Source organism: Colossoma macropomum, unplaced genomic scaffold (genome assembly GCF_904425465.1).
Source record: "Colossoma macropomum unplaced genomic scaffold, Colossoma_macropomum, whole genome shotgun sequence".
Taxonomy (NCBI): Eukaryota; Metazoa; Chordata; class Actinopteri; order Characiformes; family Serrasalmidae; genus Colossoma; species Colossoma macropomum.
The window spans coordinates 10,811,229-10,838,293 of record NW_023494807.1 but is presented as its reverse complement, the minus strand read 5'-3'; the positions used below and the strand labels follow the sequence as shown (position 1 = coordinate 10,838,293).

The following is a 27,065-nucleotide window of genomic DNA, read 5'->3' as shown; positions in this document are numbered from 1 at the left end:
TTTGTTCTGACAACATATATATATATTCATCTGGTTGTATGTATGATCAGGTGACCCACAGAGAGACGGGTGAGGTGATGGTGATGAAGGAGCTGATCCGTTTTGATGATGAGACTCAGATGACTTTCCTGAAGGAGGTGAGGAATTCAGGCCGCATCACCGCAGCTCACACACCAAACACAGCTGAGAGCCTTCTGACTCCTCTGAAAAGGAAACGAGTGTAAAACGAGACCAGGAGAGGCGCGGGTCAGATACGTGTGGTGGATTTTGGTGCTGGGCCCTTTTCCTCTTAGACTCACTTACCTCCCATCTGAATGGGACTTGATCCTCACAGCCGGCAGGAAAAAACTGCAGAGTCGACAGAACGCAGGACGAGGAAAAACACTCTGACCTCAACTCACAGATGCACAGCTTTTATTCCCATCACTGTAAAATTAATACTAGTGTCGCTGTAAAAACAGCTGTTAAAGTGGGCGGGAGGGTCTTAAAGCAGCACACAGCTGCTGTTAAACTGGGAGACAGGTTCCGTCGCTCTTCTTCCCTGCATGAAAATAGAAATTTTCAAGCAAAAAAAAACAAAGTAGAGAGGTTGGGTACTGCCTCATTTCAGAGGGTTCACTTCAGCTTTAATATAGTTTTTTTATTTTTTCTGTTTCAGTTAACGTTCAGTTAGCCTCAAGAGGACATGAACAGTTTTAGTTTTGTTTTTATTTTCCAAACATTAAAAGTTTTAGTTTACTTTTTATTTAGTTTCACTTTTTCCTTTTGTATTAAGGTGAATATTTTATGAGAAACCGGAGCGTAATTCATATTCGGACTGTTACCACAACAAGCCGATCTGTTTATTTTAGCATAATGCTGCAGAATTTTATTCAAAGTACAGTTCACAACTGACTGGATTTATTGATCTGCTTATTAGATTAGAAAAAACCCTATTGTGCCTCCACTTGGATTGTAGTCAATATTTTATCATCACCAAATAGTTAAATATCTCTAATAAGAGACACTTGACGACGTGGTCTGTACGTCCCAAGAGTCCTTAACTGACTCAGAAACTCAGTTCAGACTAGTTCTTAATGGAATCCATGCTAAATTAGCACAGCAGTAGACTTTGCTCGGCTAGGATTATCAGTGACAGCGCCATCTGCTGGCTGTTTAAGGTTTTACACAGAAGGGATCCACTTCTAGACCATTGATCACACACTGAAAACACAAAACTAACCAGTAATAGTATTTAGTTTTTGTTTAGGATGCAGTCAACATTATTATTTTGAAAACCGGCGCTTTTATTGTTATCATAGTTAACAAGTACATTTCTTCTCATGTTTTAATAAGCCATCTCTGAGGTCAGGCGTGGTGGAGAGAGGTGCAGTGGCAGCATTAAAGCATATTAAGCTTTACTCTGTCTGTCTCGCCTTTAGGTCAAAGTGATGCGATGCCTGGACCACCCGAATGTGCTGAAGTTCATCGGGGTCCTCTACAAAGACAAGCGGCTGAACTTCATCGCAGAATACATCAAAGGAGGCACACTGAGAGAAATCATTAAGAAAATGGTGCGTGTGTGTGTGTGTGTGTGCATTAAGAGGGGCTTTTAATCTACTGCATTGTTTCTCTTTTATGTCCTTTTGTAAATCCTCTTTTGCTGTGCATCACAAATCCTGTGCATGCTATACATCTGAGTTTATGTAAACATACACAGTGAGGTCCAGATATCTGAGACTGCATTGAGAATCTGGGACATTTTATCATTTAAAATTACAGAAAGTTGTCTTTTAAAGCAAAAGGAGGACACATACAAATACTAAGAATTCAAGTTGTAAAATTTAAAGAAAAAAAAAATTAAAGCCGCCTACTTGGAACAATACAGTTTGTAATCAAACTGAAAAATCTCACTGTGATCGATTATTTGAATATTCTAGCATTCAGTGATATCAGTATGTGCGAAGGCCAGTGTTGCGATTATTAATAAACAATAAAACACCTTGCAGCCTTAATATATGCTTGACCTGCGTCTCTTTTGCATATACAGGACAGCAGCTATCCTTGGGCTCAGAGAGTGAGCTTTGCGAAGGACATTGCCTCGGGGATGGTGAGTGAGTTTCATTTCATGTCCAAAATGGCTCACCTGTGAACATTCAGCCGTATAGAGTCCAGGTCTGTGTTATTGAGGTGCAGAACTGCGCCATCTGCTGGTTGCATTTAAGACTTTTGAATTGCCGGTGAACTTGCTGTAGGGAGATTTTCAACAGCAGATTAAAATTCACTCAAAGCTAAATTCTTTCATAACGATGTAATGATGACATTTACATTCTGTTTATGTTGAAAAAAACAAAAACATCAAAACATAACTATACAAAACAGTAACTTTTCCTCAGATTCACTTGTTTAAATGAGTTAATTTACTATCATGCCAGCAAAATAGTGGAATTTTATATAACACAGAATGGCAGATTTAGCCGAGCCGTATAACCATGAAGATTAAAATACAATTGCACTACAAAAACCCTCTGTGCACCAGACCTTGTAGTCTGTTTTGGGGAAATACTCATAAAAACTGTGCTTTCACTGTCAATTAAACCTTTAGAACAGTGACGCAGTGATAAATAAAGCTGAATACAGGACGACATGGCATGTTCTGAACGCCAACAGCAGGGGGCGCTCTGATCCTATCTCTATAGAAAAGTCTGTCCATTCTGCTCCATTCGTAGCAGCGAGGCCCGTCTCAATCATGACCTTTTAGCTGACGATTAATTGTGATAAGAATAATTACGAACAAGGATTTAATTGTCTTTTCTTGTTCAGTGTTGGCAACTATTAGAATACATGGCCAAATTGGATGATTAGCCACCTCACTAGTTATGATTACTGTACACTGTTAAAAAAGATGGTTCTTCAAGGGTTCTTCAGCAAAGAAAACAGTTCTACATAGAACCATGAACACTCGAAAGACCCTTTGCATTATTAAAGGGTTCTTTGCATCTTTAAATGGTTCTTCAGATTGATGGAGAATGTGCTGTAGACGGTTATATATAGGACCTTTTTGAAAAGGGTTCTATGTTACAATGTTGAGCCCTTTTTGGTGCTACAGAGAACCCCTTTCAAAACTTTTCACCTGGAAAAAACTTATTTAAGGTTCACAACTGGACCTTAAAATCACTGTTGTACCTTTGAGGGTACATGTACTTTGTTTGTACCTTGATAAAGGAAAAATGTACCTGCACAGAACCTTCATTATAACAGTCTCTGTAGAAGAGCACAGAGGCCGGTGCTGCTCAGAGGTGCCTTTATTTTTAAAAAAAGACGCTTCGCAGACGAGCTTTTGGAATGCAGCTTATGTATTTCTCTTCATGCTGCCATCTAGTGGCCACTCACATGTATCATGGTCATATCATGTTAAAGTGAGCAGGGAGGAGCGCGTTTCCCACTCAGAGATAAAAGCGTGTGGGATCAGTCGGTCAGCCTGTTGGGGCAGCATCTTTCAGTCCAGCACATGACTGTAGGATAACCACATCACGAAGTTACATAAGGCCAAAAAGCAAAGCGAGCTGGTTCTGAGTCACAGATGCTGTTTTTTCCACTGTGACTGATTTCTCTGTCTTCTGTTTCTCAGGCTTACCTGCATTCCATGAACATCATCCACCGAGACCTCAACTCGCACAACTGTCTGGTCAGAGAGGTGAGCGTCATCACTCAGATACAAAACAAACACGCTTCATCTGCGGATTTACCACGCAGAGGGGGCAGTTTGGCTTCATAGCAGATGCACAGGAGATTCTTTGTGCTGAAACAGTAGAGAGCAGAGTGTTTCTGTGAGGACGCAGTTCAGGTTAAGAGATAAATCCTCTGTAAAGCTTCCATCTGCGGCTCAGAGGATCAGATAGAGGATTAGACTCAGACTGAATTCAACACCCACTTAAAAACAAACCTCTGTTCTCACCATTTGTGGTGCGCTTTTTCATATTTAGCGAGATATGTGCATTTTTTTCTCTCTCTCCACTGTTGTTCATTGTAGTAAAATCACAGTACATCACATAATAAATATGCACATAATAAATAAATGAATAATAAAATAAAAAAAATAAATAAAAAAGACACAGTTAGAGACAGAAAAACAGAAAGAATAATAAGGTATTAATGTGGTTATTACTCTGGTTGAGCGCTGTAGTGGACTTTGAACAGCAGACTTTATATATTCTAAGAGCATGCCCTGTACTTTGTACAGCTGCATGAAGGAACGGATCACCAAAAACTGAATTTCTAAGTCAAGTCAAATGTCTTTATTCATTCTATCTCCCCCTCTTACCTCACATGTGGTCAATTGTCTGAGACACCTTTGGTGATGTTGAGTTTCAGCCCTGAAGTCATGAGGCTAATGTAGCTAACAAGTAATGAAAGTCTTCCACACTATAAACGATAAAATTATGCATTAGTACAGAGTTTTATGCAAAAATAATCACATTTTCTATAACTAAACTTCAGTTAACAGGCAAATATTATTTAAATAGTAACTTCTACATTTTTCAGAATTTACATACTGCTTTACTTTTAGAATTGACACTTTACTTAAAGGGGAACTCCACTTATTTTTCAAAATTGTCAAAATAAACAGGTTTTAAAAATACATTTTAGGCCAAAAATATATCAGAGGTGGACGTCTGGTTCCTATCACCACCACTGAGTGTTTTACATCAAACTGCACTGAATTGCTTTGTTTTGAACCAGTTTATTATGCAGAAATTTGTGGACTGCAGAAATTGTTTGTTATAAAAAGCAAGGCGGTCAGTTTCACCGATTATTTAACCTTTACAGTTTACAGCGTATTATATTAGCCTTTTAACTCCAGAGCAAAAAGCTGGTGAAGGAAACTTCAGACACCGAACATGTCCTGCCTGATGAACTGCATTTCGTGATTTTTGGTGAGCTGTTCCTTTAATCTGGTTGCCCATGTCTGCACTTTGACTAAAGCTTCTCTCGCTTCTCTCTCAGAATAACAGCGTTGTGGTGGCTGACTTCGGCCTGGCTCGGCTCATGGTGGAGGACAAAAACCCGGAGAAGCTGGGGAAGATCCAGGGGATGAAGAAGCCGGACAGGAGGAAGAGGTACACGGTGGTGGGCAACCCCTACTGGATGGCTCCAGAAATGATTCACGGTCAGTATCTGCTTTTTTTTCTATGCATTTTTTTTATTTTAGCGCTTACAAGTGTTATTACTGCCATTTTTCTATAATATTGAACTGAATGTAAAACATACTGAATTACATTTACATTCAGAACGCTGCATCGATAGATTTAAGTCTGCATTTCTGACTTTTTCTATTTCTTTTTGGGTAAAAAATGCCAGAAAAAAGTATAAAGATGGTACAAAACAATTACTTTACATTAAATTCACTTAGAATTCTCTTATACTTACAAATACTTATTATTAATATATATTAATATATAAATGGAGCCTGCTTTTGTTATACACTCTTTAAAAAGATGGTTCTTCAGGGGTTCCTCAGTGAAGAATACAGAGAACATAAAGCTATGAACCCTCAAAAAAACTTGCATGATTAAAAGGTTCTTTGCATCTTTAAATGGTTCTCTTGATGAAGAATGCGCTATCGATGGTTCTCTATAGGACCTTTTTGAAAAGGGTTCTTTGTAGCACCAAAAAGGGCTCTTCTATTATTACAGGGTCAAGCCTGTAACAATAGAAGAACCATTTAAAGATGCAAAGAACCCTTTAATCATGCAAAGGGTTCTTGGAGTGTTCATGAAGAACCATCTTTTTAAGAGGGTAGGTAACACTGGCTGTACTGTTGAAATGATACTGCACACACACACACACATGCTACAGTGGTTCTTTACCTGGTGAAATGGTTCTTCAGATTGATGGAGAACATGTTGTATATGGTTCTATATAGCATCAAAAAGGGTTCTGCTATTGTTACAAGCTTAACATCATAACAAGAACCTAAGCAAAACCTTTTCTGCTGCTATATAGAAGCATATGCAACATATACAATGTACGAAGCCCTGCTGGTGACATCCCATGTAAATAAAAATGGGAATGAGATCAACAACTCAGTAAGGTGTGGGAATGAGATAATTAAGAATTAGTAAGGTGTGGTAATGAGATCATGCCGTACTAAAGTCCACGCATTAGAATCTCGTTTCCACGTCTTAATAAGTTGTGGCCACAACTTAATTATCTTGTTCCCACGCCTTACTAAGTTGTGGCCACGCATTATTTTTATTTATGTCACCAGCAGGGCTCCGTAATAATGTGTACATATATGTACATTTAATTTAAAGTACATGCCTGATTCTATATGTCCATATATGGCCATATATCAGATTTCTGTATGTGATGGAATAAACAACGAAATAATAAACAGTGAATCAGAACGATTTTAGCTGTGTTTAACGTTGGTGGACGGCCTGTCTGATGCCTTACTGTTTGTTTTGGTTGCTCTGCTCACAGGAAAAAGCTACGATGAAAGGGTCGACATCTTTTCCTTCGGCATCATGCTGTGCGAGGTGAGTCCTCCGGAACAGATCTGTGGGAATAATCAGAGGCTTGGCTCACAGTTAACGTCTGAAATAGCCTCAGTCTCTCAGTCTCTCTCTCTCTCTTTCTCTCTCTCTCTCTCTCAATGGGAGACACCAGCATGGTAACCATTAGTGCTCCTCCAGCCTCCTTCACTGTAAAAGTGTTCTAAATAACCCAGTGGTCTCCGCTCGGCCGTTATTGAAGTGTTTCCCGGGCCTGTATTTAGGGAGGAAGCTTCGCTGTATGTGGCCGTTGACAGGAATAAAAAAGTTCGGAAGCGGAAGCTTCTTACTGTCTGATGTTATTTCAGGGAGCAGTTCTGTGAAAAATCAAACTTCACCTCTTTACCTTAAATGTAGTCAATCAGCAGAGACAGAAAAGAGGTTCTAGATAGTATAAAAATATTATAAGAATGTAACCATGGCAGAACTCTTTTTAATGCTATATAGAACCATTTTAAAGGGTTATGTGAAGAACTGTAAGCAATAGGTGCTCCATCGTGTAGTGATGATAATAATAATAATATTAATAATAATAATAGTTGCTGTAATAGAGAATATAAAAGACTATCATAACCATGTGAGATTAGCTGTAGTGTAATTAGAGTGACACACATAAGAACTATTTAAGCATTAAAGCTGGTTCTTTAGGTTCTGTATGTAACCACAGAGTTTACCGAAGAACGCTAAGATCCCCTTTTTAACAGTGATGGCGAAAAACAGAGTTAGTTGCCTTTAAATGTACTTAAGTATCAAAAATAAATTGTGATTTGCTGCAGTTATGATGTAATACTATAATGTATGTAAATTGATGTCAATGTATAAATTATAATATTTTAAGACATTAAATGCTGAATTCGCTGTTTATGTTTACAGCCACACATTAAGACATTAAGTTGTTTATTAATATAATATATCTGTCATAACTCACAATACTTTTACTTTGAAACTTAAGTACATTTAAAAGCAACCTTTGCTACTCAACTACATTCAGAAGTACTTTTGTACTTTGACTCAAGCAAATCTGGGCAGAAAACTTTTACACGAGTACTATTTTACCCAGAATCCTCCACTCTCACTCAAGTACAGTCGTTTTCAGCTCCTGGAAAACTGTAACTTTTACTTTTTTTGCTTTTTTGTTGTCATTTCGCTTTTTTGGACGTTTGGATACCGTCCGTACCTCTGTTTTGTAGATGATTACATGAACTCCAGATCATTTTCATTGGTCATCAGCATTTCTTATCACCTGCTTTGATCCTTCCACAGATCATCGGGAGAGTGAACGCTGACCCAGACTACCTGCCCCGAGCCATGGACTTTGGCCTCAATGTGAAGGGCTTTCTGGAACACTACTACACTCCAGACTGCCCCACCTCCTTCTTCCCCATGGCGGTCCTGTGCTGCGACCTGGATGCGGAGAAGCGGTGAGCACTGCTAACCTGTTAATGCAGTTGTATGCATAAGTTTGTGCACCCCTGACCGATCAGAGCACACTGGGCTCATCGGAAGGCGGGGCTTAAAGGCACAGGCGCTCTAACAGAGCGTTTCAGACAGAGGGTGAATAGAGATGAACAGTATGAGGAAAATAATGTGTTTTTGGAACATTGAAGCATCTAAGTCTATTCTACTAGAACAAAAATAAATGATGAACACTGAAAATGAGCATAATAGGTCCCTTTTTAAAGTGTGTAGAGGTGTTCAGTATCTTTAATAGACTTGCTTATGTGGTTTCTGACACTGTATGACTCACTGTTGTCTATAAACATGGACTAACATACAGACACAATTCAGGCTTGATGATGTCTGCTAATGTTTTTAGCTCTTTAATACACTTTAGTCCTTGGTTATATTTAAAAACGTGTCATAAAGTGTCCAAAACCAAATATTTCTTCCAAAAAACGTCTTACCACGTAAACGGGGTACTGACTGCACTTTTCTCTGCCAGGCCTGCTTTTGCCAAGCTGGAGGAATGGCTGGAGAACCTGAAGATGCATTTGGAGATGCGGTTCCCTCTGGTCTCGGAGTTGGAGCAGGTTCACCGAGACTTCTGGCAGAAGCACCCGCCCGGCGAGAACAGGCTGCCCACTCACCGAGAGCAGCCCGAGTAGCCAGTCGGGGCTGGAGCAGATGGTGTTTTTGTTCAGACCCTGCTGGCTGAAGGCGGAAGGGTTTTTGGGCAGTGGCACTGTGCCATGGTGCACAGGCCTACTGCAAGGTTCTGCCCATGACAGGAGGTCCGGAAGAAGTTTTGGCTGCCCCCGCGGTGGATTCAGAGGGGCTCGTTTCAAGCAAAGTACCCCATCACCTTCTCCTGGTAGCCAGGATATCTTTCCTCCACCATCGCTTTAGCCTCTTCTCTTCTCGTCTGACCACTGTTCTTGGGATCTTCCATTGTGTGCATTGTGACTTGAACTGGACCCAGTGGAGGATTATTGATGTCAGCTACTTTCCATCTACTTTCCATCAACGTTCTCGGTCGAAAGGCGATTTCAGGACCTGGAGTTGTTGTTTTTGTGTGTGAGATGTTTACAGGTGTTTCCTCAGCCTAGCTTGATTTCACATTGATCTGATTTACTGCTGAATCGTGTGGCTTCAAACTGCTAAAGGGGGCGTTTTAAGGGGGCGCTGTTGTCTACAAATCCAACATGGTGGGGGGGGATGTGGGGGGGGTAGTGCATGTTTGTAGATACTCATTTTTCCTTGCGCTGCTTATTGTTTTACCCTCAACAAAGTGGCACTGATTATGGGTCAAAACTGACCCCCCTCGTCTCGTTTTCGTCTCTCGATCCGTGTAGCGTCAACAATGTTCTGTCCTCAAGGTACACTCGTCAGAGTTTGGTACATTTTACTCTTTTACATTCATAACTGTCTGTCTGTGCGCTTGAGGTGAGGCCCAAAACGATGTGTATATAGCAAATTATGTTACATATTGTAAATGTTTTAGATATTGTATATGTACAGACATTATTTTGTATACAGTTGTGACATTGCCATATTTTTAATTGGGCTACGTGTTGGAAGTGAAAGACTAGTCCAGCTTACATCACCTGAGAGACTTCCTTTTTCGTGCAAAGGTCCTGAGAGATACAGTAGGTGTGAAATGTGGAGGATCTCTGCATTTTCTGAGTGTTTGCTTTGCTGTAAAAGTTACTTTATTTACTGTCCCTACAGGAGGCAGCAGTATAACGACACACTGAAATGTTCTTGAGTATCTCACAGTTCGGTAATCACGGCCCAGCAGACCTCTGTAGTCGGCGTCTTGGCCATATAAGGAAATCCGGGTCTAAGCCATTTATTTCTATGGGGAACATCAATGGCGTTTTCCAGTATTCCACAGCGGATACATTTTTTCCTTTCCCCAAAAGTGACTGGGTCCTTATGAGCCTGTTTAAATAGAAATAGTCGAAATAGAAATATTTCTGCGCAAAATTGGGTCTAAGCCATTTATCTCTATGGGAAACATTGATGGCGTTTTCCAATATTCTGAAGTAGACACAATTTTTCCCACAAAAGTGACTGGATCCTTACGATCCTGTTTAAGTGGAAAAATACAAGGTGATTCAAAAAGATTCATCTGATTTCAAAATGATTTATTTCACTTGTAAATCATTACAGAACGATGCAGTAAACTGTAAATGGTTTAATTGAGCATAAAGTTTATTATGTAATTGTACAAGTGCTCAATATGAACCTCCTCCAGCTGTACGGACAACATCAACGCCATAGTCAAATTCATCCCATACTTGATTGATCATGTTGGGTGTCGCTGCACTCACAGCTCTTTCAGTGCAATTTCGGAGATCATCCAGTATTGAGGAACCAACGACGAACGCTCTGAGCTGTTGGAGGTTCACTGCTGATGAAAATCACGCTGCACAGTTATGAAGGATTCACTCTTATTGAAGTGGAGAATGCAGAACGCTTTCTGCTCAGGGGTCTCCATCTCCTCTCAGACTGAAGGGAGCCAACTTCCACTGACAGTCAGAAACTTTATCCCCCTCTTTCAATTGGATTATGATTGGTTCCTCGGCGCCTCACGGTTGGAAAAATATGGCGCTTTGAAATCGGATGAATCTTTTTGAAGTAATTTTGGATCATTTCTGTTGGTCCGTTTATCCTAAAGTTTTCACACAATGTAAAAAAGTTGGTGTTTTCAAAACTGATCAAATTATTTTAAAAAAGTGAAAACAAAAATATGGTCATGTTGCCGACTACAGAATAACGACACGGTTCGGAGGTCTGTTGCAGGTCTGCTGTGTATCGTAACCTGTTCTTTATGGACTAGCTGTTACAATTCACTGTAATTTTCTTGAAATAGACTGTGTTCAAATTTTTAGCGTGCTGATTGCTGTCAGAGAAGTGCTCTGCTCAGTTTCAAAAAAAAGTTGCATTGAATTTACCCGATTCAAATGTTTATATATTTACCCCATGAATAAAATACAGATCATCAGCACAGTTGTAGACAAAAATGAGGAAACTGAAAGGCAAGATGTTGAGATGTAAACAAAGCCAAAATGTGGTTATTCAGAAGTGCTCCTTTCTGAAGAGTCAGAATGGTTCACAGTGGTGGTGATAGGACGTCCACCTCTAACACCTCCCTCACAGAAAGGTATTACATGAGACACTGTTTTACGATTTTAAACATATTTAAAATCCATTCATGGTGGAGGGACACATGCAGGATGTTGTGCAGGCAAAAGTAGTCCCTGAAGAAAGTTTATTTGTCCAGATTTTCTGTGTTGTAGTCATGGTGACCCCTGGTTCCTATCACCACCACTGTAAAGAAATCTGAACCATTTCACACCAAACCACTCTGAATCACTCTGTTTACATCTCAGCCACTTCAAATCAGAGCATATATTCTGATCTAGGATCAGCTTTTTTGGGTAGTAGGATGAGGTCAGTTTTCACAAAGTCCCTGCCCCCTAGAGGAACGTTAAAGGAATACTTCAGCGTATCTCTCGGCCTCATTTGTAGAGTACAGTCGATTTACCACAAACAATAATTTCCATGCAGAACTGAACAGAGAAACACTGGTTTCTACTAAGCACGTTTTTAAATCAGTGGGTTTTCGGAGTTCAGAGAAACACGTTGAATTTATGGTCTGTGGTAATCGACCGCACGCTAAAGGTGCAGCTAATAGAGATCAGGTTGAAAAACCACACAAGTATCCCTTTAAGAGTTGAAGCCTGAGCCCAAAAGCCACCTCACTGATGTCTGCCTGTATCTCACTATTGTGTGCAGCTCCCTATGGGAGACGTCCTGTTTACACGAAGCTGCTGGCTGTAAATATGTCTGTGTACTCAGCTTTCTCCCTGTGTCTCTCTCTCTCTCTCTCTCTGTCTCTCTCTCTCTATCTCTATCCTCTCCTGAAGAGGATGGTGTCTTGGCTAGGTGTTAGTTCCCTGTAACTGAGTGTAAACGCTGTTCTTCTGGATAATCACACCGAGCAGGACTGTCAGGAAAGCATGTGTACAGATCGCGGTCACGGGCCAAAACAAACACAAAGAAATGAAAAAAAAGACACAGCGTCTCTTTTTTTGTACAAAACCACTGTAATCGTTTTTGTATAGATCTTCAAACGATTGTTTTTATTTGCACTAAATGATAAAAAAAGTGGCCGCCACTTTTTTTTTTCCTCTCGGTTACGTAGAGACGGATGCTGCGCCGATTCTTATACAAATGCAAGTCACTGATGGAGCCTTTCGTGAAAAGTTAGTCCTGGGAAAAAAACCTCTCTTCTGAGTAGCAAACCAAGCGTGAAGGGCCTAAAAACCAGCGTCCGAGAGGGCAGCCGAGCTTTAGCCGCTGTTTGGTCCATCTGCTGTACGTAGCTCTCGTTTTTTGTCCTCTATCACTCTGTCTCCCTTCTTTTTTCTCAGTGTTTTACACTAAGACTTAAAACTTGAACCTTCTCCCACGTTCTGCTCGCTGCACGTCTGAAGGGAGATGACAGTTCAGCTGCATATGCATGTTTCTAGGTCCTCCAGGTTTATTCGCTGGGGGCTAATCGCTGTTTTCGATGGAACTTATGAAAGCCATATTTTTTCCTAGTCAGGAAGAGGCATCGCATTGACATTAGCTGAATTGTGCAGGAATGATCACCTTCACAAACTTCACAAACATTTTCTCCCAGTCATCAGTTTTTTGAAAATGTTCTTGCTAGGGCTGTCCAACGATTAAAACAACCAACCGAGATTAATCGCATTATTTTGTGTAGATAATCACAATTAATCACATTATTTTGTGCAGTTAATTGCAACTAATTGCAACATTCTGTGTAGTTTTGATTAACCATATTATTTGTGCAGTCACTCTATTTTGTGTAGTTAATCATGACTAATCACTTTATTTTGTGTAGTTAATTGTGGCTAATTACATTATTTTATGCAGTTGATCATGATTAATTACATATTTGTGAATATTCACGTTATTTTGTGCAGTTAAGTGCGATTAATTGCAATATTTTGTGTAGTTAATCGTGATTAAACACATTATTTTGTGTTGTCGATTACTTAACCAAATTAATTGTGAATAATCGTATTATTTTGTGTAGTCAACCATGCCTAATCACATTTTTGTGGTTAATTGTGAATACGCACATTATTTTGTGCAGTTAATTGCGATTAATTGCAATATTTTGTGTAGATAATCGTGTAGATCACATATGTGTAGTTAAACTATTTTGTGTTGTTGATTATGATTAATCACATTTATTTTGTGTACTTAATTGTGATTAATCACATTATTTTATGTTGTCGATAACTTATGACAAGGCTACAGTTCTAGCAGAGTAACTGCACTGTGACGGATGGTTAACACATTGGCAGCCCTAGTTTTTACACAGTTTCAAAATGCTACAACTTTCATTTTTAATCTTTTCACATCAAACATTTCACAACAAACAGAACCAACAGAAAAGTTCCAAAATCATCGAAAGCCCAGTTACAGTAACACTTTTTCTCTTTTCCCATAAAGTGAGTACCGTTTTTGTTCCACTGAGAGCGGCAAATTTTGTAAATACGCAGTTTCAGCACCGCCGCATCTTTTTTATTTTCTTATTTCAGCACTTAAACGTTAAACGCTCCACTTCTGAGCATTTTCTCCAGGTTTGCTACGCAGGGGTCAGAGGCCCAAGGCCTGTCTGCTGCCTAAAGAAAGATCCTTTGTGAAAGAAGTTCGTAACGACTGCTTCATCGTACCGTGTCACGTTCCTTCAACACTCAGCCTACATTAACAGAGCACTTACGTCGCTGTCTAGGAGAAACAGCTGGATGTTAGTATTCCACTCCGTATTTGAGTCTCAGTGCGCATGGTGGCCATACAGGATGGCGCTACGCTACAGTATACATTTCAATGTGAATCAGTATATGCGCATGTATCCTGGATGTGTTCTCACCTTTTCTGTCGACAGATAAACAATCGCACGCATGACGACGTCGTGAGCTACTTTATGTGCGAATGCTGCAGCAGTCCCTCTTTGCAAAGGATCATTTTTACCTCTGAATATTGCTGTGCCTTTGTTTTAAGCTAGCCTTGCCAACGACTTGTAGTGCATTTTGAAATGATTTTTTTTTTTTTTATCGTAAGCCTGATGGATTGATTTTATATCATTGCTGATGTTGAAATGAGAGTTCCTCTTGTTCTCTATATTTATATACCGTATTCTTCCATATCTCCACTGTCCAGTTTGGTATTTAGTTTTATGATTTGTTCTTTTAATTTAATTATTTTTACACAAGCTGTGAAAAAAAAAAAAACGATTCTGCACTTTAAATTCTGGCCGTGAAAAATTTGAGAATCCAAGGAGTTGACTATATTTGATTGCAGCTGGAATAAAACTGCCGCTCCTTAACAGTTCATGTGTGCGTTTGTGTTTTTATTTACAAGATCACAACTGGCTTGGATGTGTTTTTGCTTCTTGGTGAGCTTCAGAGAGCTTTTGTGACAAACTCAACGTCAAACTTGGCCAAAAAAGATAAACAAGAAAACCATATAATGTATAATGTTTAATGTAATTGGGGAAGTCATGGGTTGGAGGTTAGGGAACCAGCCCTGTGACCCCAAGGTTGCTGGTTCGATCCCCTGAGCCGACAGCACATGACTGAAGTGCCCTTGAGCAAGACACCTAACCCCCAACTGCTCCCCGGTCGCGGGGATAGGGCTGCCCACCACCTCAGGCTTGTGTGCTCACTGCCCCCTAGTGTGTGTGTTCACTAGTGTGTATGCGGTGTTTCACTGCACGGATGGGTAAAATGCGGAGGTGAATTTCCCTGTTGTGGGACTAATAAGGGTCACTTAATTTTAATTTAATGGTCCCGTATCAGGATAAACCCGATCTGTTCTCACTCCAGTGAATTCATTGCCTCTGTGATGTCACAAAAGCCAACACATTTACATATATCCACCTACAGCAGTTTAACCCCACCCACTTGCTCTGAAGTTATAAGGAGCGTCTCATCCTGGGAGTCTTTTTAAAGGTTTGATTTAGGGTGATCTATAAGCATAAATGGAATATAGTAAACAAAATCATGTTTTCTTTAGTGTATAATCAGCTGTAAATATAAATTATGTTTTTATTTCTTAGAATGAGCCCTTAATATCTACAGAAGGAGCAGCTCCTCTTCAACAGAGGCTACCATGTTGCGCCTCCATGTTTCTACAGTAGCCCAGAGTGTACGAACCAAACTCTGACTCTAGAGGGCGCCTTTCACGTTTTTACACTAAAACAGCAGCTTGAGCTGACCATTTTGTGTTGTGTGAAGTTTGAGAACCCCAATTTTGACCAATGGACGTTCAAACTTATTATTTAGCACCAGAAAAAGTAAAGGAGGGTGAATCCTCACCATCAAAGAAGAGAAAACATTAAGAAGCAAAATGAGATCAGGACAGGCAACGACAGAAACCCTGACAGCCACCGTAGGTCCTGCTACATGCTTGGAAAGGGAGGGGTGAGGGAGGGGAATTCAGCTGGTTGCAATCTGCAGCCTCACCACTAGATGCCACTAAATCCTACACACTGCACCTTTAAATAAGGACAGCCAATCAGAACAGAGCTCATTGTAACTCAGTCTTAAAGGCACAGTAACTGTTAATTCTAAGGGATATAGTACATTTTGAGGCTTTAACTTTAATGGCCGATTCTGTTGTGTATGTTATGTACATCATAATTTGATCATATACAGTATTACATACTGTAAGCATCAATACAAACCCGGCTTAATTAGTATTAATAAGAAAACATTCACACATAAGACAGCATGGCCTTAAGCTCTAACTATTTCCCTGCTTTAGTTTGGCACCGGAGAAAAAAAAACAAAAAAAAACAAATTTAAAGTCATTTTTAAAAATGGTTAACATTTAAAAATAATATGTTAAGTGAGAAAAAACGTTGGGCAACCCCTTTAAAGGGGAATCCTATCAATTTTCCAAAATTGTTTAGATGTAAACAGAGTGATTCAGAGTGGTTTGGTGTGAAATTTCGGTTTGGTGGTGATAGGAACCAGGGGTCGCCATGACTACAACACAAATATAGACATTTTATTTACTATCCAAAACCACCAGTGAACCTACACGAGTCTTCTGAGTTTATATAGAATGTTGAAAATAGTGGAAAATAGTGGAAAATCTGAAATAATAAGTTTTCTTTGGGGACTATTTTGCTTCACAACACCTTGCACATATCCCTCCACCATGAATGCTGCTAAAAACATCTTGTTGCTGTCCAAAGAAAAAGTATCTCCAAAATACTGGTGAAAGCAAAATGTGTTTTACTTTTAACTGGTTCTCTTCTAGGATGGAAACCCTGTTATATATAGTTCCATAAAGAGAACCTTTTCTATATACCAACAAAAAGGTTTTTGCTGTTGTTACAAGTTAAACTAGAAGACTTTTCCTTAGATGAGAGTGGGAAAATTAGAGCTAGCAGAACATCCTATAGAATCTGTATGTTTATGCATGTGCTTTATGTTTTATGTAAGTTAATTTTATTTCAAGCAATTTTCAGAGCATTTCTATTGGTCCATTGTTCACACAATGTAAAGTGCAGCTGATTTTCATATATTATGTAATAATATAACTTTCTGTGAGGGAGCTTTCAGAGGTGGACGTCTGGTTCCTATCACCACCACTGTGAACGGTTCTGACCCGGTAAGTTTCTCTAGAACAGAGCGTTTCACACCAAAACGCTCTGAACCACTCTCTTTACACCTTAACTCTTTAATTATGTAGGAATTTTGAAAATTCGGTGGTATGCCACTTTAGCAGTAAACACACTCTCCGCCCACTGCGCGCGCCTCCATGTGCGGTTTGTTTTCGTCTCGGCTGCGGAGGCGGGCGGGGCGCGTGACGCCACCGCGCGTGGCCAATGGCTCGCGGAGCTGCGTTTAAAGCGCGCTCCCGAGCCCGCGCGCCCTCACTCAGCATCAAAACCCCACATACGGCGAGCAGGAGGCTGCAGGCGTCCCGGTGCTGGTCGCCATAACGCACAAACAGGCAGGATATCACTACAAACGAACGGAGAGGAGCTAAAAAAAAACACTGACATGGAAAATTCGTCCGTCAACAACAGATTCAGGACTGCGCTCCTCAACCACGGTGAGTCCCGAGGGGCTGAGGATGGATGCCGTTCAGTCAGGAGGCTGAAGTTGGCTTCTTGTTCAGATTTTACCCGTTCCACCTTAAATGGTGCAGCAGTTACATTCAGGAGGCTGAGGTTGGCTTCTTATTCGAATTTTCCCGTTCCACCTTAAATGGTGCAGCGGCGCAAGAATATATCTGCCGCACCATTTAAGGTGGAACGGCAAACTAGGAAGCCAGTTCAGCTTCATCACTCGGAGTCTGTCTGAGGGCGATTCTGGTTCTTGACTTAGGGCATGACTTTACATACTTTACTACATTACACACTTTACAAAGAGGGTTCTTCGAGGGTTCTTTAGTAAAGAAAATGGTTCTATATAGCACCGTGAACACTCAAAGAACCCTTTGCATGATTAAAGGGTTCTTTGCATCATGACAGTGTTCTTCAGATTGATGAAGAACGTGTTGTAGATGGTTCTATGTAGAACCTTTCTGAAAAGGGTTCTATATAGCACCAGAAAGGGTTCTTCTATTATTATGATGACAAGAGTGCAACAGTAGAAAAACACTTTTTGGTGCTATATCGAATGATATATATGTTTTTAAGGGTTCTTAGGTAAAGAAAATGGCTCTATATAGAACCGAAGAACCATTGGCTTGATTAAAGGGTTCTTTGCATCATGAAGGGGTTCTTCAGATTGATGGAGAATGTACTGTAGATGGTTCTACACAGAACCTTTTTGAAAAGGGTTCTTCTACTATTATGATGTCAAGCTTGTAACAATAGACAAAACACTTCTTGGTGCTTTATAGAACCATACACTCTTAAAAATGTTTTTAAGGGTTGTTTAGTAAAGAAAATCTTTTTATATAGAACCATGAACACTCCAAGAACCCTTTACATGATTAAATGGTTCTTGTTACTGTGAAATGGTTGTTCAGATTGATGGAAAATGTGCTGTAGATTGTTCTATTTAGAACCCTTTTGAAAAGTGTTCCAAATAGCACCAAAAAGGGTTGCGTAGTTGTTACAAGCTGGACATTGAAATGGTAAAAGAACCCTGTTTGGTGCTAGAACTATATACAACACGTTCTCCATCATTCTGACTAACCATCTCACTATGCAGGAAAACACTGAAGCATGCAAAGGGTTCTTTGAGTGTACAGGAGTGTTCTTGACTAAAGAACCCTTGAAGAACCATCATTTTTAAGTGCGTGTGTGTGTGTCTGTCATAGTAGAGGCCAGCAGCCAATACCAACTGTACCTGATAGTCTTCTGTAATACATGAAGCTGCAGTGACTGTAATCTAAGCTGTAAACCCACTCAGTGATGCGACGGCTTGGAGAGCCCACATAGCCAAAAGTGCACTAGCCAAAGTGCTGCATGACTGTAGAGCCATGCATTAGAGTACCGTCCACTTCTTCTTCTTGGTGCTTATGCAAGGATTAGCCTGTCATACTTGACTATATATAGAAGAGTGATTTACTTTTTTTGAAGGAAAAAAGTGGCGCAGTGGTCTACTGAGGGACCATTCCCAGCGGAGATCCAGAATAAGCCAACAGTCATGATCTCTCATAGTTGTATATTTTCTCGAGGGACGGCGCATTCTTACACGCTGCTTTTTCATTTAGGTTTTTGGTGATGCTTTAGTGACCTCAAGTCTTTTTTTAAGACAGCTGGGCAGCCTCAATGTCATAGTGAAGAGCAGAATATGTTTGGCATTTAGTGCATGTAAGGAAATGTGACGCGAGTTTTGGTTTGAGGAAAGTTGGCTTTACTTATGTCCAGACCTTCTAGTGAGTGAACTTAACTACTGTAAGGTCATCCATTACTGACCATTATACAACAGTTAGTTCCGGCCACGCAAGCTGATTGGTTGAGAAGTGTTATGGTGAAATAACAGCACTACAAACACTGTATCACTCCGCTGAGACGCCGTTGCTAAGCAACGACTTTGACAGCTGTAGGAGACGCTTGAGCCATTTGAACGTTTTTACTTATTACTTTGCCACAAACAGAAAATGGATACTTTTAAGATCACATTTGACCGACAGCCGATTTGGTCAGACTCTGAAGATGAGACTACACTAAATTCCCAAACTGTCATCACCACTGAGCAGCTTTTCAGTCGGCAGCTGAGACAGAAGAACAGCTGAACAACCTGGAATCAGCCAGAAATGAACCCAATACCATTCGCCAAACAAAATGGGCTGTGAGATGCTTTACAGACTGGCTGGACCAAAACAACATTAATATTGATCTGACAAAAATGACAAAACTGAGTTAAACTTGACATTGTGGCAGTTTTCTGGCTCAGTCCGATTTGGTCAGACTCTGAAGATCAGACTACACGTTTGGCGAATGGTATTGGGTTCATTTCTGGCTGATTCCAGTTTGTTTAGCTGTTCTTCTGTCACAGCTGCCGACTGAAAAGCTGCTCAGTGGTGATGACAGTTTGGGAATTTAGTGTAAGGAGCTGGAGAACGAACTGCCGGCTGTGCAGTGAGTGAGCGGAGCTCGTTACTCTGACGTAGCAACAAGCTGCTTGTTAAGGAACTATAATTTGGCGGAAGGAACTGCGAACATTAAAACATATTAAACGCCGCGTTCACGACCCAGTTTATTTATTTATTACTTTATTTTTTTAACTGTTGTATAAAAGCAATAGAACACTCGACGTTGTGTGTTATCGCGAATAACAGAGGGAGAGCTAGAGGGGTATAAAGCCACCCCGCATTTCTGGAGTGATGGAGCTCCATCCAAAACCTTTGGGATGAGTTGGAGTGATCCAGAACTGACCATCCAACATCAGTACCTGACCTCACTAATGCTCAATCAAATCCTCACAGCAATGTTCAACATCTAGAGGTCTTCCCAGAAGAGTAGAGGCTTTTACTGCAGCACAAACTCACTATTAAAACCCTTCATTTCAGAAGAAACGCTGGTGTCCACAAACTTTTGGACGTGTAGTGGAGCCTGTAGTCCTGGAGCTGATGGTGCTCTTTCAGTGTCCAGCCTTTCTGCTCTAAACCTGACTGATGTTCTCCATCTGCATACCTCTGAGAGGCGTGCTCGGCGCTCCAGCTGATGAATGACTGTAATGCTTTCGAGATGACATGCCGTCATTGTAGCTGAAGGTGTGTCACCTGTCAGTGCACAGACTTGTGTTTCTTACCTGGTTAGCTGGACAACTTTCTTTTTTTTTATACTAGAACAGGTACAACAACAATGTCTATAGAGATCTTCTTTAATTATAATTCTTGATAATTAAAAGGTTAAGATGTAAACAGAGTCGTCCAGAGTGGTTTGGTGTGAAACGCTCTGTTCTAGAGAAGCTTACGGTCAGAACTGTTCACAGTGGTGGTGATAGGAACCAGACGTCCACCTCTAAAAGCTCCCTCACAGAAACTTATTACATGAAATGGCTATGAATTCACTGCCTGATGTCTGAGACACTGTTTTATGATAGTTTAGTGAAGATTTTGGCCTTAAAATCCATTCATGGTGGAGGGATACATAATATGCAGAGCACTGTGATGCAAAATAGTCCCCAAAGAAAACGTATTATTTCAGATTTTCCTCTATTTTCCATCATCAACATTCCATATAAACTCAGAAGACTCGTGTAGGTTCACTGGCAGTTTTGGATAGTAAATAAAATGTCTACATTTCTGTTGTAGTCATGACGACCCCTGGTTCCTATCACCACCACTGTAAAGACATCTGAACCATTTCACACCAAACCACTCTGAATCACTCTGTTTACATCTCACACACAAAATTATGGGGGAATTTTGAAAAATTTGTGGAATTTCATTTTAAATTTGTTGCCCCTAGAGCTTCATAGACCACTATTATCCAACACTGAGGGATATGAAGAACTCTCTGAGTTAGATTTCCACTGCAGTGACTCTGCAGTGTGAAAACTTTTGCATACGACTGTATGTTCTGTGCTTCAGTCGATATTACTGCGCATTTAATGCTGATATATGTAAATGAGCTCTGTTCTGATTGGCGATTTAATTCAGTCCGGGCTGAAATGAGCCGTATAACATCAGCGTGACTGGGCGGGGCTAAGCTGTTATATGTGTAGGGTGTTGGTTTTTGTGACATCACAAAACTGTGAATTCATTACAGGCTGTTATCTCAAGCCCTGTTATTTCAAAACTCAGTTTTTCATGAAATGGATCCTTAAATATATTGGAAAAACATAATTAGACGTAAAGTGCGGCCTGTGCAAACGTTAAGGCACTGTTTATATTTTATGTGTATATTTTTTCAGTATGTTAACCTCAGCAAATAAATAGATATTGTGCACTAATATTTGCAGAAAAACGTCATATTTATGTGTTTTCTGAAGAGGTTAACTTATTTATCACTTAGAAAACCAACAAAACATGGAATTTAGGTGTTCAAACTTTTGCATATGACTGTATGTGATATTTGAAATGCAAAAAAAGAGGTCAGTCTAACAATGGAAAGCAAATGTTTAAAGAGTGAATCAGGTTAAATCAATAGTTTAATATTCTGTTTATGGATTAATGATATGGCCAAACTACAATAGTGCAATTGTATTGCAACATATTGTGATTCTAAAGTACTGAAAACTCTGTTGAGCCCTTGACATGTTTTAAGACATATAATTTGTTTAATCTTTCGGTTCATCCAGACATCCAAAGAACACCTGTGATTGGTCGGGATGCATCACAGCACACAATAAACAATGATGAGTTAGAAGCTCATTTGCATAGAACACCTCCTCCTCCAGTGTTTCTTCTGAAATGAAGGTGTTAATAGTGAGTTTGTGCTGCAGTAACAGCCTCTTCTCTTCTGGGAAGACTTTACACTAGATGTTGAACATTCATGTGAGGATTTGATTCAGCATTAGTGAGGTCAGGTACTGATGTTGGATGGTCAGTTCTGGATCACTCCAGCTCATCCCAAAGGTACTGGATGGAGCTCCATCACTCTAGAGAACACAGTTTCACAATGCTGGGGGGCTTTATACCCCTCTAGCGCACGCTTGGCATTGGGCATGGTGACCTTAGGCTCATGCAGGTCTGTTCCAGAGTGGTCAGTGCTTTTCTATGGAGATCATACAAACTGTCACCAGTAGGTGACATTAGAAGTGGGCTTAGTGTTCATCATTTTCCAGAAATCTAACTTATCTCTGTTGTAATTCCTAAAAAGTGTTTGGGTTTACTGTGACACTGTTGTTGTTTGTCTCAGAGTCACTGTGGATCTTGTTTACAGGCGACAGAATCATCACCATCTGCTGCATCTATCAGCTGACAAGCAGCATCCACTTTAGGATTGAACACATTTCTCAGATAGAAGTTGAATAGTTTCCGTTGGGCACATTTTCAAAGATCTGTGCAGTTTTATTTTAAAAGCTTCACCTTGTGGAGTTGATTTCCAATTGCTCATCTCTTGGGGGAAACTCTGTTAATGACTGTGGCAGCAACCCGAGAGCTTTATTCCATATCATTGCTTGTTTATTCAGGAAAAGATTCACTACTAATTCAAAAATTGCACAAATAAAGGTTTATTCTCAATGGTAATTCTGCTGATCTTGCAGAAAATTCTACATAATGCAGCATTTGAGATCAGAGCTGACAGATTATGGCACAAATCATAATCATGATTATTTAATCATGATTATTTTGGTCAGTGTTGATCACAATTATTTAAGATGATTACTCATTGGCTTTGGAAGTATTAAGTATTGAAAAAACTTAACGGATTGAATTTCGGATTATTAAATCTGTTGAATTGCGATGTAGTGCAGAAACCACTGTGTAACAAATTTTGCACAGTATTTGTTGTTGTTTCGTGTTGGACTCCTTGAAATCAACGTGTTCTCAAACAGCTGAATTGGTTTTACCTTTCTTGTTGATGGAAGGCTCTCTCTGTCATTCTGGTTTGGGCTGAACTAAAAATGCCTCAGCCTGTCTAAGAGTGAATTTGGGCTTATAGGGAGGGGCGAAAGCGCACCGCTGTAAAGGAAAGGGAAGGACTGAATTTATGACACAAGACAAAACAAGAGCATCGCTGCGAAACAGAATGCAGCACAATTATTTTATCATGATGATTATCTTGTATTCATCATCGCTTAAAGCCAAAATCGTAATTGAAAATTCAACCAATCGCTCAGCCCTAGTTGGGATGTAAACAGAGTGATTCAAAGTGGTTTGGTCTGAAATGGTTCAGATGTCTTTACAGTGGTGGTGATAGGAACCAGGGGTCGCCATGACTACAACACAAATGTAGACATTTTATTTACTATCCAGAACCACCAGTGAACCTACATGAGTCTTCTGAGTTTATATGGAATGTTGATGATGGAAAATAGTGGAAAATCTGTTTTTTTGGCAACTATTTTGCCTCACAGCACCCTGCATATTATGTATCCCTCCACCATGAAAGGATTTTAAGGTCAAAATCTTCTCAGAACTATCATAAAACAGTGTCTCAGTCATCAGGCAGTGAATTCATAACCATTTCATGTAATAACTTTCTGTGAGGGAGCTTTTAGAGGTGGACGTCTGGTTCCTGTCACCACCACTGTGAACAATTCTGACTCAGTAAGTTTCGCTGGAACGAAAAAACAGCTGTTTGTGAAAGTTTGTGTCTCACTAAATTTAAAAAAAAGATTTTAATGCAACATCTGCATAGAACAAGCTTAAACATGACAAATTTCTACAAATTGTAATTCACAATTTCCATATATTTACTGAATTTAATATATTGTGGGTTAAAAAACTACAATAAAGGTGGCGTGTGCAAAGGTTTCTGCACCTTTTTAGTTGATCCACTAGTTATTTGTTTTGTAAGGTCTCAGGGATTGTCTTGAGTCATTAGGCCTTAATCCAAGTCTGGTGTAAAGCAAAACCCCCACATCACTGCCTACAAGACCTACAGAAAAACTTGGCTGGCACAGGATCAGCGATGCACTGACTCACTGTGCATTGTCGTTTGAGAAATGTCATCTACATCTCTGACACACCCTTCAAACCACAGAAAATATACCTCCAAGCTGTTTTGGTGAAACATGTTGTTTAACCTGGAAACCATAGCAAAACTGTGTACAGCATTCGGAGACTGAACGTGCCCCAGGTGTGTCTAATCTTATCGGTTCTCATTCCAACAAAGCAGGAACTCACCTGGTCAGTTATTTGATGGCTTAGGCAAAGAAACCAAACAGGTAGGATCAGGTGTGCTCATCAGAAGGTAACCCTAACTGTGATCACCTCAAAAATGTCAACCTCTGAAGTGTAAACACAACACAACAAGACAAACCAGAGGCTTTTTGGTCACAATCACCAAAAGATAAAGCAAGAACAGAAGGTTAGCTGGCTACGAGAAACATTTGGAGGCAGCCAAAGGGGGTCTTATGAAATACTGTGCAGTGTAACAAGGGTGCCCAAACTTTCACATCCTATATTTATCTGCCCGTTTGAACAGTCGATTCCCAATCTTGCAGAAAATGTCAGTGTGGTTTCAGATCGCGTCACTGCGCTGAAACTGCATGACTGAGAGTGTTGAGTGGTCTGAGGCTGAAGGCTGATGGGTTGGAATGGGAAGTAGTGAAGGGCAGACGGCTTCCTCGCAGGACTGAAGCTCTGCTCCAGTGTTTGTCTTGTGGTGTGACTGTGATGTGATGTGATGTGATGTGATCACCAGCTAAACTGATCGCCGTGACGATGCCGTCTGCAAACATAGAGGTCCCTGGCAAAGAGAAGCCACGGAGTATCCATCTGCATGTTTTTCTTTCTCTCTGTATTCAGTGAAGAGTGTCTGCTGTTCCTGATGTTGCCACAAAGCTATGTACTGTTTTCTCCAACACACTGAAAAAACTTAACAAGCATCTTAATTGTAGTCAGTATACACTGATCAGTCTTAACATTATGAGCACCTCCTTGTTTCTACGCTCACTGTCCATTTTATCAGCTCCACTTACTATATAGGTGCACTTTGTAGTTCTACAGTTACAGACTGTAGTCCATCTGTTTCTCTGCATACTTTGTTAGCCCCCTTTTATCAGTGGTCACAGGACGCTGCCCACAGGACAGAACAGGGTAAAAGGGGGCTAACAAAGTATGCAGAGAAACAGATGGACTACAGTCTGTAACTGTAGAACTACAAAGTGCACCTATATAGTAAGTGGAGCTGATAAAATGGACAATGAGCATAGAAACAAGGAGGTGGTCATAATATTATGCCTGATCGGTGTATATGCTTATTTGATTAATCATCAAAATAATCAGATTATTTGATTGCTAATCGATAGCGACAGCCCTAAAATGCAGTCCAATACTGATATGATTCTGATACCACTGTGCATCACAAAACCTTGAAGCTTCTTTCTGCTGATCCTTCATCTCCATAGAAAGCTCCACTGCCTTCCCTCACTGTTTAGCACTGTTAGGTTGAGGCCTAATTTGGAACCTGAGTGAAAGAACCGGTGAGGCATGGTCACCACAAAGCAGAGTGGACATTAAGAAATGAAAGCATCCATCAGGGACGAGAAAGCAAAACAAGGCTGGGATGCGGTCAGCCTCTGAAGTCCAGCTGAAACAACAGTGGAGAGTCAGAGAGTCCTCTGGTCACAGGGTTGGAGAGGCTTGTGGTCAACATTCCTCAGCCAGTGCTCGGTGCACAGATGTCCCACTCTAGTGTTTCCTCCTCTCAGTGTTCAGGAATCATACCTTTATGAGTTTTTCAGTCACTGCAGTGGAGAAATGTGGAAAAACCGTGGGCTACACTGAGCACTTGTATCCAGCAGTCATTTGATCTGAAACACCCACAATGTAGGTGCACTTTGTAGGTTTACAGTTGCAGACTGTGGCTCATCTCTTATTGCACAGTTCAACCTGTCCTTCAGTGGAAAGGGACCCCCGTAAGACCACTACTGAGCATAATATTTGGTTAGTGGACCATTCTCAGCAACTGCTGTAGTTATACTGTTATTTCACTGTTAATTTAGGGTTCAATTCTTGAATAGTCCAATATAAAATTATCCAATCAGGATTGTTCTCTCTGTGGTATCTAGGTAGATACAGCTGAGCTGCTCTCTCATTGGTTAGGACTTCAGGAGCTGCACTGAAGGTCATACATGTTAGATTAACTACCAACATAATTAGGAAGAGACAGAATCAACCAGTCATGCTTTTGATGGTTTTGAACAGGGAGGCCAAAAACATCACTCTAGTCCTTCTCGAGGTTCTAGATATGTTCCTGACTGTGACTGAGCCATGGTCTAAGCAGGATTGGTTTAGTTGGATCATTCTCAGCACTCTAGTAACACTAACGTGGTGGTGGTGTGTTAGTGTGTGTTGCGCTGGTGCGAGTGGATCAGACACAGCAGTGCTGCTGGAGTTTTTAAACACTGTGTCCACTCACTGTCCACTCTGTTAGACACTCCTACCTTGTCAGTCCACCTTGTAGATGTAAAGTTAGAGACGATAGCTCATCTGCTGCTGCACAGTTTGTGTTGGTCATCCTCTAGTCCTTCATCAGCGGTCACAGGACGCTGCCCACAGGACGCTGTTGGCTGGATATTTTTGGTTGGTGGACTATTCTCAGTCCAGCAGTGACACTGAGGTGTTTAAAAACTCCAGCAGCACTGCTGTGTCTGATCCACTCAGACCAGCACAACACACACTAACACACCAACACCACGTCAGTGTTACTGCAGTGCTCAGAATGATCCACCACCCAAATAGTACCTGCTCTGTGAGGGTCCATGGGGGTCCTGACCACTGAAGAACAGGGTAAAAGGGGGCTAACAAAGTATGCAGAGAAACAGATGGACTACAGTCTGTAACTGTAGAACTACAAAGTGCACCTATATAGTAAGTGGAGCTGATAAAATGGACAATGAGTGTAGAAACAAGGAGGTGGTCATAATGGTATGCCTGATCGGTGTGTGTCCTGTACTCTCATATCTGAAA

General features: G+C 40.5%; 1 protein-coding gene across 5 annotated transcripts in view; it reads left to right on the top strand.

Moving 5' to 3' along the window:
• Positions 1 to 10,183, top strand: part of limk1a (LIM domain kinase 1a) — a 92,624-nt gene extending 82,441 nt beyond the window's left edge. For all 5 annotated transcript variants that reach the window (XM_036556569.1, XM_036556568.1, XM_036556571.1 and 2 more), the window contains 8 exons: positions 51 to 137; positions 1,422 to 1,553; positions 2,030 to 2,089; positions 3,611 to 3,676; positions 4,987 to 5,149; positions 6,466 to 6,521; positions 7,800 to 7,957; positions 8,479 to 10,183. In XM_036556569.1, coding sequence (XP_036412462.1) covers positions 51 to 137; positions 1,422 to 1,553; positions 2,030 to 2,089; positions 3,611 to 3,676; positions 4,987 to 5,149; positions 6,466 to 6,521; positions 7,800 to 7,957; positions 8,479 to 8,641 — 885 coding nt within the window. In that variant the 3' untranslated portion in view covers positions 8,642 to 10,183. The remainder of the gene's footprint in view (positions 1 to 50; positions 138 to 1,421; positions 1,554 to 2,029; positions 2,090 to 3,610; positions 3,677 to 4,986; positions 5,150 to 6,465; positions 6,522 to 7,799; positions 7,958 to 8,478) is intronic.
• The last annotated feature ends 16,882 nt before the right edge of the window (positions 10,184 to 27,065 follow it).